Source organism: Bos mutus, chromosome 8 (assembly GCF_027580195.1).
Source record: "Bos mutus isolate GX-2022 chromosome 8, NWIPB_WYAK_1.1, whole genome shotgun sequence".
Classification (NCBI taxonomy): domain Eukaryota; kingdom Metazoa; phylum Chordata; class Mammalia; order Artiodactyla; family Bovidae; genus Bos; species Bos mutus.
In genome coordinates, this window is record NC_091624.1 from 11,467,129 (window position 1) to 11,485,751 (window position 18,623).

Sequence of the window (18,623 nt, forward strand, 5' to 3'; positions counted from 1 at the left end):
AATTGCTCTGGATTGTTTTACAGAGCCCCAGACTGAGAAGCTCAAACCAGTTAATCCTAAAGCATCAGTCCTTCCAATCCTACTTGTTGGAAGGACTGATGCTGAAGCTGAAGCTCCAATGCTTTGGCCACATGATGCATTGGACCCCTGCAGTCCAGGGGTCACAAGGAGTCGGACATGACTTAGCAACTGAACAACAACAACAGCCTGGGGATTCTAGAGCAGGGATTCTTCCTGGTTGAAAAGGGGATAAAATCCAGTGGGATTATTACAAACTCAAGTGCTGAGGAAAAGTCATAAATGGTATTGGCTAGAATCCTTTTGCTCAAGCTCTGAAAAAGGAATGAAATCAGTTTACAGAAGAGGTTTACATCTTGCAAATGGGACAATATTGGGAGAAAATGGAATAAAGTGAAGGAGGAGAAGAAAATTTGAAATCATATTCGGTTCAGTTCAGTCGCTCAGTTGCGTCCAACTGTGACTGTGACCCCATGGACTGCATGCAGCACGCCCAGCTTCCCTGTCCATCACCAACTCCCGGAGCTTGCTCAAACTCATGTCACTGAGTCAGTGATGCCATCCAACCATCTCATCCTCTGTCGTCCCCTTCTCCTCCCGCCTTTAATCTTTCCCAGCATCAGGGTCTTTTCCAATGAATCAGTTCTTCCCATCAGGTGGCCAAAGTATTGGAGTTTCAGCTTCAGTATCAGTTCTTACAATGAATATTCAAGACATTTCCTTTAGGATGGACTGGTTGGATCTCCTTGCAGTCCAAGGGTCTTCTCCAACACCACAGTTCAAAAGCATCAATTCTTCGGCGCTCAGCTTTCTTTATCGTCCAACTCTCACATGACTACTGGAAAAACCATAGCTTTGACTAAACGGACCTTTGTCGGCAAAGTAATGTCTCTGCTTTTCAATATGCTGTCTAGGTTGGTCATAGCTTTTCTTCCAAGGAGCAAGTGTCTTTTAATTTCATGGCTGCAGTCACCATCTGCAGTGATTTTGGAGCCCCCCAAAATAAAATCTGTCACTGTTTCCATTGTTCTCCCATCTATTTGCCTTGAAGTGATGGGACCAGATGCCTTGATCTTCATTTTCTGAATGTTGAGTTTCGAGCCAACTTTTTCACTCTCCTCTTTCACTTTCATCAAGAGGCTCTTTAGCCTTTAGCCTCTTAGTTTAGTTCTTCTTCACTTTCTGTCGTAAGAGTGGTGTCATCTGCATATCTGAGGTGATTGATATTTCTCCCAGTAATCTTGATTCCAGCTTGTGCTTCATCCAACCCAGCATTTCATATGATGACTCCTGAGCCTGTAGACAAACCATGGGTTCAGTCTTTTCTCAGATCTCTTCATTCTGAACAAGATAAAGAGAGACAGAATTTGGGGCAGCTAATCTCCTGTTGTCTGCTAATGTCTGGCTCTCCCAGATGCTCTCTAAAATCTATCAAAATCTGCCACTAATGATCTTTTTGTGTTTCACGAACTTTAGCTAACACAAGAATTACCTGGAGAGCTTATTAAAGCATAGGTTCCTGAACTCCAACCTAGAGGTTCTGACTCAGCAGGCCTGGAGCACAGACCTCAAAATTTCATTTCTAGTAAGTTTCCAGGCCTTGTTGATGCTGCCAGTCCATGTTTTGAACAGCACTGCTCTAACCACACAAGCTACTTAGCTACTTCTGGGCAAATTAAAACCTTTACTTAGAAGAAAAGACACGATAAAGAGAAAGACCTCCCCCCAAAAAAGTGGTGGACAAAATAACTCAAAGTGCTCATGCTTAAGAAACTCACACATTTTGCCTGATATGTGAAGTTTTCCTGGTAATTGAATATCTATCCATACCCCATCTAATTATTTTTTAACGTGGCTACACCAAGTCTTCGTTGTGGTGCATGGGCTGTAGCTCCCTGGTCGGGGATGGAGCCCAGGCCTGCTGCACTGGGAGCACGGAGTCTTATCCACTGGACCACCAGGCAGGTCTCAGTGCTTGATCTATTCTTGCAATCCTAGTATAGAGACCAAGAGCCTCCATCTCTCCCGGTGGTGCTTTGCTCTTGTCTTGATATAACCTCAGTGTATTCACATGTTGCAAGTAGAAGAGCGTGAATCTTACCTACCCCACTTCTGCAGCCTGACGCATGAAAAGTAAAGTATCGACTTTATTTGCCTGAGCAAGTTCCCAGGAATTACCCCAACATAGTTCTAGTAAGAGTGATACTGGAGAATGAGGCTTAGATGTGTGTGGCAAAATGGGGTTTCCTACTGTCTTTCCCCCTGGAAGTTTGGGTAGTTGGGTCTGCACAGGGACCCGCCTGCCTTACCCATCCAGTCTCAGGCTGATGATCCGAGGAGAAGGAGTGGGCAGAGACCAGTTACTCACTTCTCGGAAACGAGTTACACATGTCCCTTGTACCTGAGTCTAGGAAGGTCCCAGACAGCAAGGATCTGCTTCTTTGGGCAGTGACCTATGACATATGAACTCCACCCACTAGGAAATGTGACCCAAGGAATAGTAGCCCTCTTCTTACCTGTCAGATTACATATTACTGTTCATTCCTTGAGGATTAGTGAGTAGGGAGTGGAGAGAGGCCATAATTGTTCTTTCTTTTGTAAAAATCAGGAGACAGGTAACTAGCAAGCTTTAACACACATGACCTCTGTAACGTTAGAGAGTTGATTGGGAAAGATCCATTCTAGTTCTAGGAGTGTAAGTTAGGAAAGTAACTCTAAGTTCCTCCAAATTCATGTATTTCAACATCCAAATTTCTTGACTAATTTCTTTACCATTGTTATTACATTTATCTGTTCAATTCTGTGTTTTCATTGATATATACAACTTATTCATCGAGTAAGAGTTTATTATTGGTGCCAAATTATTTGTGTCAAATACTTATCCTATTTTATTTTTTTTTCATTTGTTTATGATGTCTTTGATGTATAAAGGTTTTAGGTTTCTATGCAGTCCAATCGATTGATCTTTCCTTTGTGATTTATTGTATTAATGTTAAATATAGATTTTTTTTCAAACAAAAGTTTTTATTTATAGTCCATCTTTTCTTTCTAGGACTTTAAGTAACCTGTACCATAGGGAAAGTGTTAGTTGCTCAGTTGTGTCCGACTCTTTGCGACCCTATGGACTGTAGCCCGCCAGGCTCCTCTGATGGTGGGATTAACCTGGCAAGAATACTGGAGTGGGTTGCCATTTCCTCCTCCAGCAGATCTTCCCAACCCAGGGATCGCACCTGGGTCTCCCACATTGCACACAGATTCTTTACCATCTGAGCCACCAGGAAACCTAAGTGACCTACATGGGTGTGTAAAATAAGTAGGTAACCTAAAGAAGAATGTAAAACAAACTCAGGACCTAAAAAAGATGTCAGAATAAGGCTAAGAATAATTCATATCCTTATAATCTATTTACTTTTTCATCAGTGGCTCGCACATTTAAGTTTAAGTTTTCAACCCATCCAGTCAGGAAGGAAGGCATTACATGACTTATAAGATTACAACAAATGGTGTTTTTGGAAAGAAGTAAAGTTATTTTCAACATATAGAAATTTCTGATTCAGGGGGGTGGTTCATAAGTAATTCAGTGTTTGAGCAGCATTTTATGATTTTATGATGCTGTTTCTTATATTGCCCCTCAACATGGCTCATTGTATTTTCAGTTCAGTTCAGTTGCTCAGTCGTGTCCGACTCTTTGCGACCCCATGAATCACTGCACACCAGGCCTCCCTGTCCATCACCAACTCCCGGAGTTCACCCAGATTCACGTCCATCGAGTCAGTGATGCCATCCAGCCATCTCATCCTCTGTCATCCCCTTCTCCTCCTGCCCCCAATCCCTCCTAGCATCAGGGTCCTTTCCAATGAGTTAACTCTTTGCATTGTATTTTAGAAAAGCATGATTCATTGTGCAGTGGGCAAGGAAAGGTGCCTTAGAAATGCCTGTGCTCTGCTGATCTGACTTGATTCAGGGGTATGATTAGGTTAGTTCAGATTATTTGGAGGAATGAACTGGAGTCCATGTTTTTCAGGAAATATTTCCTAAATATTGCTGCTCGATAAATGATGGGGCCCATGTGTTCAGATGATTCTGTCTCATCCATCCCTAGGAAACAGTTGATCTGTGTTGCCAGTTGAATTACAAGGATCTGTGCCCGAAAAGAAGGCCACCTGCCTCCATTATAGGGCTAAGCCGAGTCCAGGGAGCTAAGCTAAGGGAAATGTACAGATCTGCCCTCCATGGTTGAATCTCAATTCCTGTCCTTACAATGTGATCACATACTTTTAGCCTGAAAATATCATGGTAGTTGTAACTAGATACCAAATTTGTCTTAAGAAAAATTTCAGCAAAATAATGAACTCTCAACTTTGAACAATGGTTATATCCTTCTAGGACAAACTGAAATGTACATCAAGGACAACTAAAATGATACCCTATTTATAGAGTTACAGAAGGGCAATAAAAATAGTAACTGTGCTTTCCAGATAGTTGATTTGTAGCCATTTTTTTTCTTGACAATATTTACCTTGAAAAACCAACTGTCTATTTAGGCTGCTTCTAATTAGAGGTTTAAAATGGAATCATTTATGACTAAGAGAATGCTGGTTTTTCTGTTCTCTTTAGAAGAGGGTTGCTTGCATTTAGTTACTTCTAGAATAGTGCTGGTAAATTTTAAAAAGTATCTAAAAAAGAGGAACAGGCCACTATTCCTCTATTCCCTGGTAGAATGCCTGACTGATGAAGTGGCTTACGATAGCAGGTTTTCTAACAGCATGCATAATTTGGGATCTCTTGGGACCTTATAAAACTTCCCCTGTAACTGATTGCTGTTCACAGAATTGAAGTCCAAACAAAAGATAGTAAAGACCTCAAATAATTTAACCTGGTTTCTGATATTTTTCCACAAAATGATAAATATTGTAATAACATTTCTGGGTGGAAAAGGTATGTCTGAAGTCAGCCTGCTTCCTTATAAGCCATCAGCTTGAGGAACTCATACTTGCCATTGGCCAAGCCAAAAATCAGCATATATTTTGCATGGAATAGCCAGTCATCTGTAATATGCCAAAAATGGAGAGAGAAAATGGTTGTTCTTTATAAGATAATGACATTGTAGATCCAGCTAGGTAGAACCATACTCAGAGGATAAATAAAGATGAATAAGTTCTTTGGAATTGGAGCTTATCATTAAATGGACTTTAAATGGCTCTAAATGCAATGGGTTCATCTCATTCTTCTGTTTCAGGGCCACTATATTCTAATCGTGTGTACAGACAAAGAGGCTCCAAGGCTCTCTCCTTGGCTGAAATCAGACAAAAGACCACTTGCTGGGGACCAGCCCCAGCTGATCCAGGGTATTCGAAGGAGAGACGGCCTAGGCGACTATTTATATGCTAATTAGAGATATAGAGAACAATAGAATGAGGATAGCTCAGTAGGAAAATTCAGTGGAGAAAAGAGGCTGAGTAGCTTGGTTTACGCGGGAGACCAATAAAACTTCAAGACAAGAAGTTTGCACCACTTACGTAGGCCGCAGGCGCCCTCTCGAATAGCGGAAGGTGCCCCACCCTAGACACCTTCTCGAGTGGGTCTTAGAAGCCCAGGCATAATTAGTAAAGCGTGGTGGGTTCCGCGCTCCAGATGGAGACTCAGCTGGAAGTTAAAGGGAAGAATGACATGGGGAGACCAAGCGTTGGTGAGCAAGGCCCATAGCTTTATTTTTAACAGGGGCTTTTATACCCTAAGTTACACATAGAGGATAATAGGGGATGCAAAGTCAGCAGTCTTTGATTCTTATCAAAAACCAAGGTTTCTTTCCTGCAAATTTATCGTATACAAATGGTTTAGGTGATTTACATCATCTTCTGGCCAGAAGGCCTACTAACATTTTATGACTCTTGACAAGGACTTATCAACAAAGACTTATTTTCTCTAAGAGTAATTATTTTAAGGTTTGGCACCATCTTCCAAAGATAAAATTGCATTCCTATAGGGCGGATGTGTAATGGGCTTACAACAAAGAAAAGAATTTATTACCTTAAGGGTCTAAAGTTACTAACACCAAGGCCACTACTTATTTTTTCTACATACCAACTATTAATTAATACATATTCAAGGATACAATTCAGGGGATGTGAAAACTTGGCAACAAGCATTGACTCATCAATGAAATCCTTTACTAGTTTATTCTGACAGTTTTTTAACTCTCTGAGAGGCTCTAAGCTATTTGAATATCTTAAGCTTCCCGTGCCTCTGGAGGCTAGGAGACTGTAAACAATCGTATGCATAGCTGCAGGAGTCCGGGTAAACTTGTCAGGCGAGTTAGAGAGCCATCTGAGGGGTTTGGATTTAAACACTCCTAATTGCCCAGGAACTTTATTAATTGGAGCTGTAAGTTAACTCTTTGACAGAGAGAGAGCGAGATGGTGGTAGGGGACAGCCCCCAGTAAAGTCAGAGGTGAGAGCACAAAGCAATAAAGTAGGCAGACTCTGGTTTTTTGGGGGAAAATGCTCGAGAATATCCGGGCAGACTCCTGAGGCTCGATCCCGCCTTTGCGTATGCCGAGCCTCCTTCCTCATGACCTTTGTCACGAGTGGAATGCCTCACCGGCTCCCGGCAACCACTTACTTCTTAGTTTACCCTATCCATTAATACAGTACAAAGGAAACCTAACTACTTGGTGTTCTTTTTTCTTTTCATTTCCTTGTGACTTTTTAATTAGATATAATTTCACATTTCTCTCTCTTGTTCTCTCTTTCTCGCCCCTTTTCCTGAAATAAATCCCACTTGGTCATTAGTACATTATTTTTTTATATGGCATTAGATTCTGTTTCTTACTTTTCTTTGAGTATTTTTGCACCAATATTCATGTGATGTGAATTTATAGTTTTCTTTCTTCTTCTGGACTATCCTTATCAGGTTTAGACATTAGTATTTTCCTTGTTTCATAAAAAGAATTTGGAAAATTTCCTTCATCACCACAATTTATGAAGCATTTGGACTACCTGTTCTTGGACGGTTAGGTAGAATTCCTTTGGGTAACAGTCTAGGCCTAGGGATTTTCTGTGTTAGTTCCTTGATGATGGTCTCAATTTTTTTTTTTTTTTTTTATGGACATTGTATGTTTCAGCTTTTAATGTCTAATGGAGGCCATTTTGGTAAACTGTGTTAGGAATTACCCATTTTATCTGTTTTCAAAATTTATTTGCCTGGTGGTCTGCAAAAGTAACTTTTTGAATTTTCTTTTATTTCAAAGATTATTTCTCCTTTTACTTGATTTTTTCCTTTTTATTTTCTAGCTGATTAGTTAGCAGTTTGTCTATTTTGATAAGTATTTTCAAAAAGTCAAGATTTTTTTTTTTTTATTAATTAGATCTACTATTTGTTTCTACAATTAGATCTACTCCACATCAGGGATTAGCAAAGTACGGACCGTGGGCCAAATCTGGCCTGTCATCTGATTTCATAATAAAGTTTTATTGGAACACAGTCAAGTCATTTATTTTCATATCGTCTGGTTGCTTTTGTGCTACAAAGCCAAGATTGAGTAGTTGTAACAGAAGCGTCTGGTCCAGAAAACCTAAAATATTTACTATTGGACCCTCTACAGAAACATTTCCTGACTCTTGCTCTACATCATTAATTTCTGCTCTCATATTTCCTGTATCTTTTCTTATGCTTCCTTTTGCTTTATAAAGGTGGTTGTAGTTTATCTGTATTCTTCTATTTTGGGTTCTCTTTTGACTTATGGGGCTTCCCTTGTGGCTCAGCTGGTAAATAATCCGCCTGCAATGTGGGAGACCTGGGTTCAATCCCTGGGTTGGGAAGATCCCCTGGAGAAAGGAACGGCTACCCACTCTAGTGTACTGGCCTGGAGAATTCCATGGACTGTATGGTCCATGGGGTTGCAAAGAGTCGGGCCTGCCTGAGCGACTTTCACTTTGACTTAATCGGATCGTACCTTCTCCCTGCACTATTTTTTCCTGTCACCGCATAGTTTCCAAAGGATACCTATTCCTTCCTTTCTATCCTCTGTTTTCCCAGAAGCAATACCTTTCTCGTTCAGTTGCCAAGTTGTGTCTGACTCCTTGCAACCCCATGAACTCAGCACACTAAGTTTCCCTGTCCTTCACCATCTCCCAGAGTTTGCTCAAATTCATCTCCACTGAGTCACTGATGCCATCCAACCATCCCATCCTCTGTTGCTCCCTTCTCCTCCTGCCCTCAATCTTTCCCATCATCAGGGTCTTTTCCAATGAGTTGGCTCTTTGTATCAGGTGGCCAAATTATTAGAGCTTTAGCTTCAGCATCAGTCCTTCCAGTGAATACTCAGGGTTGATTTCCCTTAGGATTGACTGGTTTGACCTGAAGTCTCATAGATTTTTCTTCTTTTGCTTGTAGTTAGTACTCTCATATGCCAGGTCTCTTTTTCAGTATTTTCACCCTTAAGGTGAAATTCCTCTTTCTGGGAATGACTCTGACTCATGATTGGGCCCTTTGCTTCCTTCTTCTCTTTCACAGGGCTCTTCTAGAACCCCCTCACTCTCTAGAATGATGTGTGGGCAATTGAGAGATAGCTTTGCTGGGATTTGCTATTCGTTTTTTTATAAAAGGTGATTTAAAGTTTGCAGTTTTCTCTTTTCTTCCAGTGGTGATGACAGTATTGGTTTTATGTTGTTCTGTTTGCTTTTCCAGTTGATCTGAAGTATATTTTGGAGAATGTATGGAGAGATTTGCATTTAAGGGGCCACCACTATCAGTGAAGTAATTGGAACGCTAATCTTAATGAACTCTTTTTTGAAAATTTATTTCTGGTTGTGCTGGGTATTTGCTGCTGCACAGGCTTTTCTCTAGCTGCGGCGAGTGGGGGCTACTCTTCCTTGCAGGGCACGGGCCTCTCATTGCAGAGGCTTCTCTTGTTGTGGAGCGTGGGCTCTACAGTTTGTGGGCTTCAGAGCACAGGCTCAGTAGTTCTGGTGCACGGGCTCAGTTGCTCTGTGGCAAGTGGGATCTTCCCGGATCAGGGATCCTACCAGTGTCTCCTGCATTGGCTGGTAGATTCTTCCCGGCTGAGCCACCAGGGAAGCCCTGTAATAAACTCTCAAAGTGCTAACTTTCCGCCTCCATATCTCTGCTCTCCTGCCCTTTCTTCTACCTGGAAACCTCACCCCTCTTCTTCAGTTCCTGTATTCCCTTCTTTCATGATCCCCTCAACTGAAAGTACATGTTCTTCTTTCTGAATCTTTTCCAGGAGGAAATATTGGGAGGAGTTTGGCACAGTTACTCTGGAGTCAGGTTATCTAAATTCAAATCTCAGATCTGTTTTCAATCTCTGTGCCTTTAAGCAAGTTATTTAACCTCATGTAGCTAAACTGCCTTAACTTTAAAAATGGGAATAAGGTTATGGATTTGTTGTGAGACTAAATGTGTTAATGCACATGGAAAACCAGCATAATATGTGAAATGCAATAAGCATCTATCAAATGTCAACTGTGACTTAAATTTATCTTATGACGTTTATTATATACCCTTTTATATTTTTGTTACATTGATATAGTGTGTAACTTTTCTCAATTAAATACATATTAAGGGCAGGAACCATGTCTTATTCAGAGTACTTGTATTCCATTTGGTTAATATATCATGTAGGGGCTTCCCTCGTAGCTCAGCTGGTAAAGAATCCACTTGCAGTGCAGGAGACCTGGGTTCCATCTCTGGGTTGGGAAGATTCCCTGGAGAAGGGCATGGCAACCCACTCCAGTATTTGTCAGGAGAAGCCCATGGATAGAGGAGCCTGGGAGGCTATAGTGCATGGGCTGGACATGATTGAGCAACTTGCACACTCCCAGTATATCAGGTACTTAGAGTTCCTCATACTTCTGACTGCTTACATTTTAACAGTAGGGAATGCCATGGTCGCCACTGTCCTGGGCACTAGGTGTACAAAGATGAGTGAGACATGGTGTTTCATAATACACACATGCATAATTATACATACATAGTAATATAATGCATAAAGTGTAGTTTGAAGTTGCAGGGGACTCTGGGAACCCTGAGAAAGTAATGACTGATTTTGCCCGGAGTTGCTTGCCTGCATTAACAAGGCTGAAACATAATTTCTAAGAATCTGATGAACTAAGAGCCAAAGTTTTTCTTCTCTGAGTCATTCTTGCAGGTCTGGTTTTTCAGCTTCAGGCTTCTAGCTTAGATTGGCCCTGTGGGTGGGGAAAGGAGAGAGAGAAGGCAGAGTGACCACTGAAAGTGCAGCAGAGAATGGCCATTTGAATGAGAGACCGGCATGTATAATATTTAATAGAGCAAAGGATCAGAGAGTGGGGCAGGACAAGATTCATCATGAGCTGCCTTCTACTGGGGATCCTTTTTCCACTCCAAGTGAGCTCAGCAGAGATTCAACCTACTTTTAGTTCAAACCGTGAGCTCTTTGGATGGAAAGAAGGGAATCTAGAGAGAGTCACTCTCTGACCAACATGAACCTAAACTTAACCAGTGAGATGTTTCCTGTGAACAGAAGGAATTGTGGACCTACCATTACTTAACATTACAGTTATCTGTGGCATGCAGGATCTAGTTCCCTTCCCAGGGACTGAACCCAGGCCCCCTGCCTTGGGAACACAGAGTCTTAGCCACTGGACCACCATGGATCCCAAGATTATATTTTAAGATTTATTTTTTCACTTATTTTCTGCCTTTTTCACTAGAATGAATCCCATTAGGTGCAGGGACTTCGTTTTCTCACCACTTTATCCTGCTCCAAAGCGTGCCTGGCACATGGTGAGAGCTTTCTAAATATTCACTGAATGAATGAGTAAACTTATTCCAAGAAGGACCATGGAATCACCTTTGGAAGTACATTCCGCTTGTAGGTCACGTGGTGGAGAATTGGTATCTGCACTTTCCTATCTTTTCATTCAAGGATGTGGCATTTTTCTCTGTATTGTTTTCTTTCATGTCCTTCAGAGAAAAAAAAATCTTCATGTTGTTGCCAAAATCTTGACCCACCTGTTCAACTGATGCCAAATAGAAATATGGAGACAGAGTTTGGAGAAAATAAAAAAGTAGACTTATTCTTTGCCAGGCAAAGGGGAAACACAGCAGGCTAGTGCTTCAGGAGCTGTGCCCTGCTCTCTGGGAGACAGGGAAAAAGTTTTATATCCTAATGAATGTTTTGCTTTTTTTTTGGTAAAATTTCAAAATGACTACAGCAACCGGGTCTGGTGTCTCTGAAGTTATCGACCTGTGACCTTTTTGAAATGTAGAATGCTACAAGAGAAGAATGCCAGGTGCAAAGTATAGTTTATATGGAATCAGAGAGTAATTAGTTTTGTTTAGCTTTGTGAAGGACAAATCGAGCTACAAGTGTTTGTAGTAACAGCTAAAGAATAATCAAGATTGCTTACCTCTTTTAGGGTTATTTATGCTGTTTCCCCAGCTTGTTCATTGCTTCCTTATTTTCCTTGTTTATCAGAAAAGAAAAGTCTCATGTCTGTTTAAGAAAAGTATTATTTCAATTTTCCTGCCACAATGTAAGTCTTGGACATTTCTACTCTGATTTATTTCTAGGTATTTGAAGTTTGTTCATGTTTTCTTCTCTTGTGAATAGAGGTCTTTTAATTTTTCTGTTTTATTTGTAGTTTCAATTTACTTGTGTGAGCAGGCCTGTGTTCATCCTGGGGGCTCAAAGGGAGAATCCCTTTCCTTGCCCTTTCTGGTTTCTAGAGCCTGCCTATATTCCTTGGCTTGTGGCCCCATCCTCAGTCTTTAAAGCTCCTCAGTTTAACCTTAAATTTCTCTCTGGCTCTGATCTTGTCTCCTTCTTTTAAGAACCCTTGTCACTGCATTCAGCCCATCTGAATAATCCAGGATAATCTTCCACAATGTAATTACATTTGCAAAGTCTGTATGCCATTAAGGTAACATGATACAGATTCTAGGAACTAGGATGTGGATGTCTTTGGAGGGACCGTAATTCGGCCCACCATACTTGTTCTTGCAGATATATAGAAAACTGTTAGTTTTTCTATGTTCTTACCTTTGGGTACACTTTGCCAAATTCCTATTATTTGTTTTTCTATTGTATATTTGTTTTTTAGTTGATTCTTTTCGATTCACTAGCAGTTGCATAATTTGATCCCTTTCTTTCTGGCATTTATAGCTCATCTTTTCATTGCCTAGGTCTGCATTGTCTAGAATCTCCTGAGTATAGAGGAGCCTGACAAGGTTGCAAGAGTCGGACATGACTCAGGGGCTAAACAACAACAAAAGGGCTAAATAGCAGCTGTCAGGCCATGCATCCTTGGATTGTTCTTAACTTTTCTAGAAATCGCTTCATTGTTTTACCACTAAGTATGGTGTTTTCTAATAAACACTCCTTTAAATCAGTGAGTTTCTATCAAATTAAATCCTAGTTTATGAAGATTTCTAGAAAGGAATGTCCATTAAATGTATTAACCATTATGAATATAAAAGTGACCGTATGGTTTTTCTCTTTTGATCTATTAATGTCTTTCCTAATAATGATCACGGAGAAGGCAATGGCACCCCACTCCAGTACTCTTGCCTGGAAAATCCCATGGATGGAGGAGCCTGGTAGGCTGCAGTCCATGGGGTCACACAGAATCGGACACGACTGAGCGACTTCACTTTCACTTTTCACTTTCATGCATTGGAGCAGGAAATGGCAACCCACTCCAGTGTTCTTGCCTGGAGAATCCCAGGGACGGGGGAGCCTGGTGGGCTGCTGTCTATGGGGTCGCAAAGAGTCAGACATGACTGAAGTGACAGCAGCAGCAGCAGCAATAATGATCATCTCTGTATTCCTGGAGTAAATCTCCCTTGTTTCTAGTATACTGCTCTTTGAATGTATTGCTGACTTCTATTTGCTATTATTTGATTTTGTATTTTTGTATTTATATTTATAACTGAGTTTGGCATAGTGTGTTTAGTTATTAGTTGTGCCATTTTGTATAGCTTGGGCATTGTCGATTATCCGGTCATACTGAATGAATTGGAAACTTGCTACCTTTTTGTATGATCTGGAACTGTTTAAATACTATTAAAATTATATATGTTTTGAAAATTTAAGAAGTGTGAGTTTCCTTTAACCACTGCTATTTATCTCTAAAACCATCTTCTATACCTAGTAGCAAGATTGCCTTAACCTGAATCACCTATACTTTCTTCCCTACTTTGTCTTACAACATTTGAAGTAAAGCTTGTGACCTGTGGAACAGGTTTTCTTCGGGCAAAGCTGCCCAATCCATAAAAAGGGGTCACGTCCATTTGGCTTGGCTTCTTTCAAAGGAACCTGTTAATTGAGGGGGTTACACAATAGGGTTGGCTCTCATGAGATTTTCTTTTTTTCAGGTGCTTTGGGAGTTGTCTTTATCACATATTAATCATCATAGTGTTCCTATGAAACTTCTTAGCAAGTTTGATATATTATTTTCAGTTTAGGGACAGGGATCATCTTTGAAGGAAGTAACCTCTGATACCAGAGTTTTGAATAACTAGTCTTTATTTGGGGCTTCCCTGGTGGTGCAGGCAGTAGAGTCTGCCTGCAATGCAGGAGACCCAGGTCTGATCCGTGGGTCTGGAAGATCCCCTGGAGAAGGGAATGGCTACCCACTCCAGTATTCCTTCCTGGAGAATCCCATGAACAGAGGAGTCTGGTGGGCTACAGTCCACAGAATCACAGAGAATTGGACACGACTGATCGATTAACACTTTCACAGTCTTTATTTTAAAAGCTTGACGAATGTGCCTCTATATTACACAGTACCAGATCTGAACTATCTTTTGGATTGATTACCATGACATTGAGCAGAGACCAATGAATGGTTCTTTAGTAATAAAAGATGAGGAAGCCCAAACCAAGAGGGACCATTCCCCGCTTTCCATCATGAAAAGCCTGACTGTTTGAGGTGGCCTTTTTTATTTCCTCAGGGAGCAATTCTCAGTTCTCTGCTGAAATGTTGCTCTCAGCTCAGAATTTCAAACTGGTGCTTTTTTGTCTAAATGAGGTTTGTCCAAGGCAAAGACAATGAGTTTTAGCTTAGGAAACCAAGGGAATTTGCAGTGAATAGACACATAATTTTTAAGAAGGATCCTCTGATTGGGTATCTTTTGGTCATGAATCTTTCATCAGGACTGAGTTTACAGGCATATAAAAGTGGGGTTTCTTGGACTGCTACCACTAGTTTCTAAACTGAAATAGTGCAGAAGGCATCCTCTTGTAAATGCTTATCTTTGGAAGATTGTTCAATTAAAAAGTAGTATTTTGGTATAAGGTGTAAGTTGATTTCTCATTCTTTTCCTCTTGCAGTAAAACAAACCATCAGTAACATTTCAGTATTTAATGAAACCTGCTTGAGATGGAGAAGTATGAAGACAGCTGATATAGAGGAGATGTATTTAGTAAGTTACTGAAACTTATTTTTTTTAGTGTTTGTCTTGTGTGAGAGGTTCAAAAAATATCAACAACCCCCCAAAAAAACCCACTTATATAGCTTCCATAATCAATGAAAGATTTATAGTTACAATTGCAATAAGAAGCAAGAACCATATAAGCCAGGAATCCCACTGCTGAGCAAATACCCTGAGAAAACATCATTCAAAAAGATACATGCACCCCAATGTTCATTGTAGCACTATTTACAGTAGCCAGGGCATGGAAGCAACCTAAATGCCCATCAACAGAGGAATGGATAAAGATGTGTAACATATATACAAAGGACTGTTACTCAGCCATTAAAAAAGCAAAATAATGCTATTTGCAGCAACACGGATGGATCCAAAGATTGTCATACTGAGTGAATAAGTCAGACAAAGAAAGACAAATATCATATGATATAATTTATATGTGGAATCTAAAAAAAAAGTTACTAATGCCTATTTGCAGGTACTAATGCCTGTCAGACATGGAGAACAGACTTGTGGATTTAGCAGGGGAAGGGGAGGGTGGACTGAACTGAGAGAGCAGCATTGAAATATACACATTAGCATATATAAAACAGATAGCTAGTGGGAAGTTGCTGTATAATAAAGAAGGCTCAACCCAGTACTCTGTGACAACCTAGATGGGTAGGATGGCGTGGAGTGGTGGGAGCGAGCGTCAAGAAGGAGGGGACATGTGTATACTTACGGCTGATTCATGTTGTTGTATGGCAGAAACCGACACGACATTGTAAAGCAATTATCCTCCAGTGTGAAAAAAGGGTACAAATGAACTAGAGGTAGGGGATAAGAGAGGGAGGGATAAATTGGGAGATTGGGACTGACATGCGTGCGTGCGTGCGTGCTAAATCACTGCAATCATGTCTGACTCTGTGGGACCCTATGGACCCACATAGTTCATCTGTCCATGGGAGGTACTTGTAACAGAGAAGCAAGTCATTCATTCCAGTATTCTCCAAGCACGAATACTGGACTGGGTTGCCGTGCCCTCCTCCAGGGGGTCTTCCCAACCCAGGGACTGAACCCACATCTCTTAGTCTTAGTGCCACCAGGGAGGCCCAGGGACTGGCATACACATACCACCATAGATAAAACAGATGACTGGTAAGAGCCTGAGGTGTAGCACAGGGAACTCTACTCAATACTCTCTAATGAGCCATATGAAAAAGACTCTTAAAAAAGTGGATACATGTGTGCGTGTACCTGATTCCCTTTGCTGTGCACCTGAAATTAACACAACATGGTAAATTAACTATACTCCAATAAAAATTAAAAACGTAAAATAAAAACTGAATGCAATTCTTAAAAAAGAAGAAGAAGAAGCAAGAAAGTGGGCATTTCTGCCACATGTTTGAAGTCAGAGACTTTGGGGATTGATGAGAAAGACATGAGAGTTTCTCTGTGTAACATAGTCTGACACAGAGCTGAGGTTCAGGCGGAATCCATGGAAGGAAGCCAGCGACTTTTCACGGGTGTGTGTCTCTCTGCACCGGTGCCTCTGATAAGGGTCTGAATGTGTTGCCTAGAGAGTCAAGGGGGAACTTTTAAAGCTAAATATGTTTGTAGCAAAGGTACAGACCATGGGATGAGCTGCTGCTAGAAGAAATTAAGTGGGAAGAAAGGTGGATCTGTTGGTCCAGATGCTGGGAATGTCAGAAGGTGGTGAGAGAGGAGAAAAACCCTTCCCAGGTCTTACCAGAAACCGGCTAGGAGTATCCTAACGCACACCCTGCTCTGGAAAAGCCTTAGTTCAGATTCTTTTTTTTTCCCTAGGAAATTGTTCTCTGGCCTTCCTTCTTCAGGTTTGCCAACAGGCTTTCTCACTGGGCATGTGCCATTATGTGTGTGGGAACAAAAAAGGAGAAACTCGTCAGTTTCAGGGCCTGATGTGCATTTTGATTTAAAAATATATTTATTTTACTGATGATATTGTAATTATGGACTTCCCAAATATTTATAGTATTACAGCTCTACTTGTATTTCATATTTGTTTTCTCAAACTTTAAACTTTTTATTTTGTGTTGGGGCATAGCCTATTGACAATGTTCTGGTAGTTTCAGGGGAACAGCAAAGGGACTCAGCCATTCATATACATATATCCAGCCTCTCCCAAACCCTCCTCCCATCCAGGATACCACATAATGTATTTCACGTTTTAGAGGAACTTTAGAATGGAGAGCAAGAGTGCTCATGAGAAAAAGTAAGTGTCCAGGCATTCAACCTTTCAAGCTAGTAATTTACCTGGTGAACTTTTCTATGTTTCAGGTCCACATTTGGGGCCAGAGATGGTATCAAAAAGGATTTGCCCAGGAAATGATCTTTAATATCACTGCCAGCAGTCAGACTCCTGAGACGTGTTTGGACCTGAGTCCAGGTACCAACTACAGTGTCAGCATCCAGGCTTTGTCTTCTGAACTTCCTGTGGTCATCTCCCTGACAACCCAGATAACAGGTAAATCTTGAATAACAGCATTTGGCCGAATGAAATCGCCGCAGAGCTGTATAGGCTACAACAAAGAGGCACACTATTACTTTTTATCATTATATGATGAACTTTAAGAGAAAGAGGAAGAAGGATATGAAGATTGGAGAGAGGTTCTCAAGGGACTTCCCTGAAACTGTAATGTTTTATTTCTTAAAAGATATCTAAAACAAAATAGCAGCATTGAATAAATCTGGGGAGTGTATCCATGAGTGTTGGTTACATTTCTTCTGGATATTTGAACTATTTCATCCTTAAGAAGAATTTGTCCTCTGTTTCTTTCTCAATAACCTATTTGTGATTCTGTTACAAGTACCTTAAGAGTGGGTTACTCTCCGGGGGAGAATGACTGGCAGTCCTGCTCTGGTACCCTAGAAAATCACTTTCCACTCATTTTCTCATCTCGCCTCAAATCTGTGATGGTGTCCTCCAGCCTCTTGTGTCTTATTTCCCTGATAAATTAGAAGTAATCAGGTGAGGACTTCCTACTCCCAAAGTCTCCCAGGGCTGCCTGCAGGCAGAACCTGTATTTTATCTTCTCTCTTGGTCCCAACTCTCTTGCCCCCATCTTCCCTTAACCCTGCCATCCCTTCTTGCCGCGTCTGTTCCCCCAGTAAAGAATGGGTCCCACCACTGCCTTGGCAGGCTGTCATGTCTCCTTTTTAAATGCAAACAAAGATAGACATACTTCCTTGGGTGCCATATTCCCTGCAGCTGCTCTGTCTTTCCCATCTTTACAGTGAACCTCCCTGCAAGAATGTTGTGGAGGCGCCACATCCTTACCTTCTCTTCTGTCTTTGTTTGCAGTCCAGAGGCATTTGTTCTCAATGCTTTACTGGGAGTGTCTCTGTCTTGCAAAATCCGCAGGCCAATTTTATTCTTATCTGATTTTCTCTACAGCATATGGCATCCCCTCCTTGAAACACCTTTTCTCTTGGCTTTTGGATCCTGCTGCCTCGCTGGCTGCTCTTTCCCAGTCTGTTCCACCAGTTCCATCTACTTTAATGTTGCCCCGCCCTCTGCCTTCTCATCCCTTTACCTCATTATCTACCCTTTCTGCCTCGGTGATCTCTACCAGTCTCATGGCTACAAACAATACCTGTATTTCGACAATCCCCGAGTATCTGTCCTAATCACATTCTCTCCTCTGAGCTCCATATATCTACCTGTCTCCAATATCCTATTTAAACATTTAATAAGCAAGACCAGTAGAACTTTTGATTTCTGATCTTTGTCTTTACCCCACAAATCCATTTTCCACCCAGGCTTCTCTGTCTCAGTTATTGGCATTCCTATTCACTGACTGCTCAAGCCATAAAGTAATTGTAATTGATTCTGCTTCTCCCACCAGTTTCTAGCCCTTAACAAGCTGGCTTGTTCCTGAAATAAACATGAATCCAACCACTTCTACCCCCTTTGCCTTTACAACTAGCAGCTTAATCCAAGCTAGCAACTTCTTGCTTGGACTCCTGCAATAGCTTCTAAATCTTCTCCCTGCTTCCACAGTTGCCTGTCACCTGCTGCGGTCTTCATCTTCACCAGAGCTTTAAAAAGATCACTCAAGGGATTTCCTGGGCAGTCCAGTGGTTAAGACTTTATGCTTCCAATGTAGGGGATGTGAGTTTGATCCCTGGGAGCTAAAATCCCATGCGTTGC

At 41.2% G+C, this 18,623-nt stretch overlaps 1 protein-coding gene across 2 annotated transcripts in view; it reads left to right on the forward strand.

The window, feature by feature from the left end:
- The window catches only part of SUSD1 (sushi domain containing 1), a 137,549-nt gene that overhangs the window by 80,823 nt on the left and 38,103 nt on the right, over window positions 1–18,623 (forward strand). For both annotated transcript variants that reach the window (XM_070375110.1, XM_070375111.1), the window contains exons 11-12: window positions 14,355–14,446; window positions 16,751–16,937. In XM_070375110.1, coding sequence (XP_070231211.1) covers window positions 14,355–14,446; window positions 16,751–16,937 — 279 coding nt within the window. The remainder of the gene's footprint in view (window positions 1–14,354; window positions 14,447–16,750; window positions 16,938–18,623) is intronic.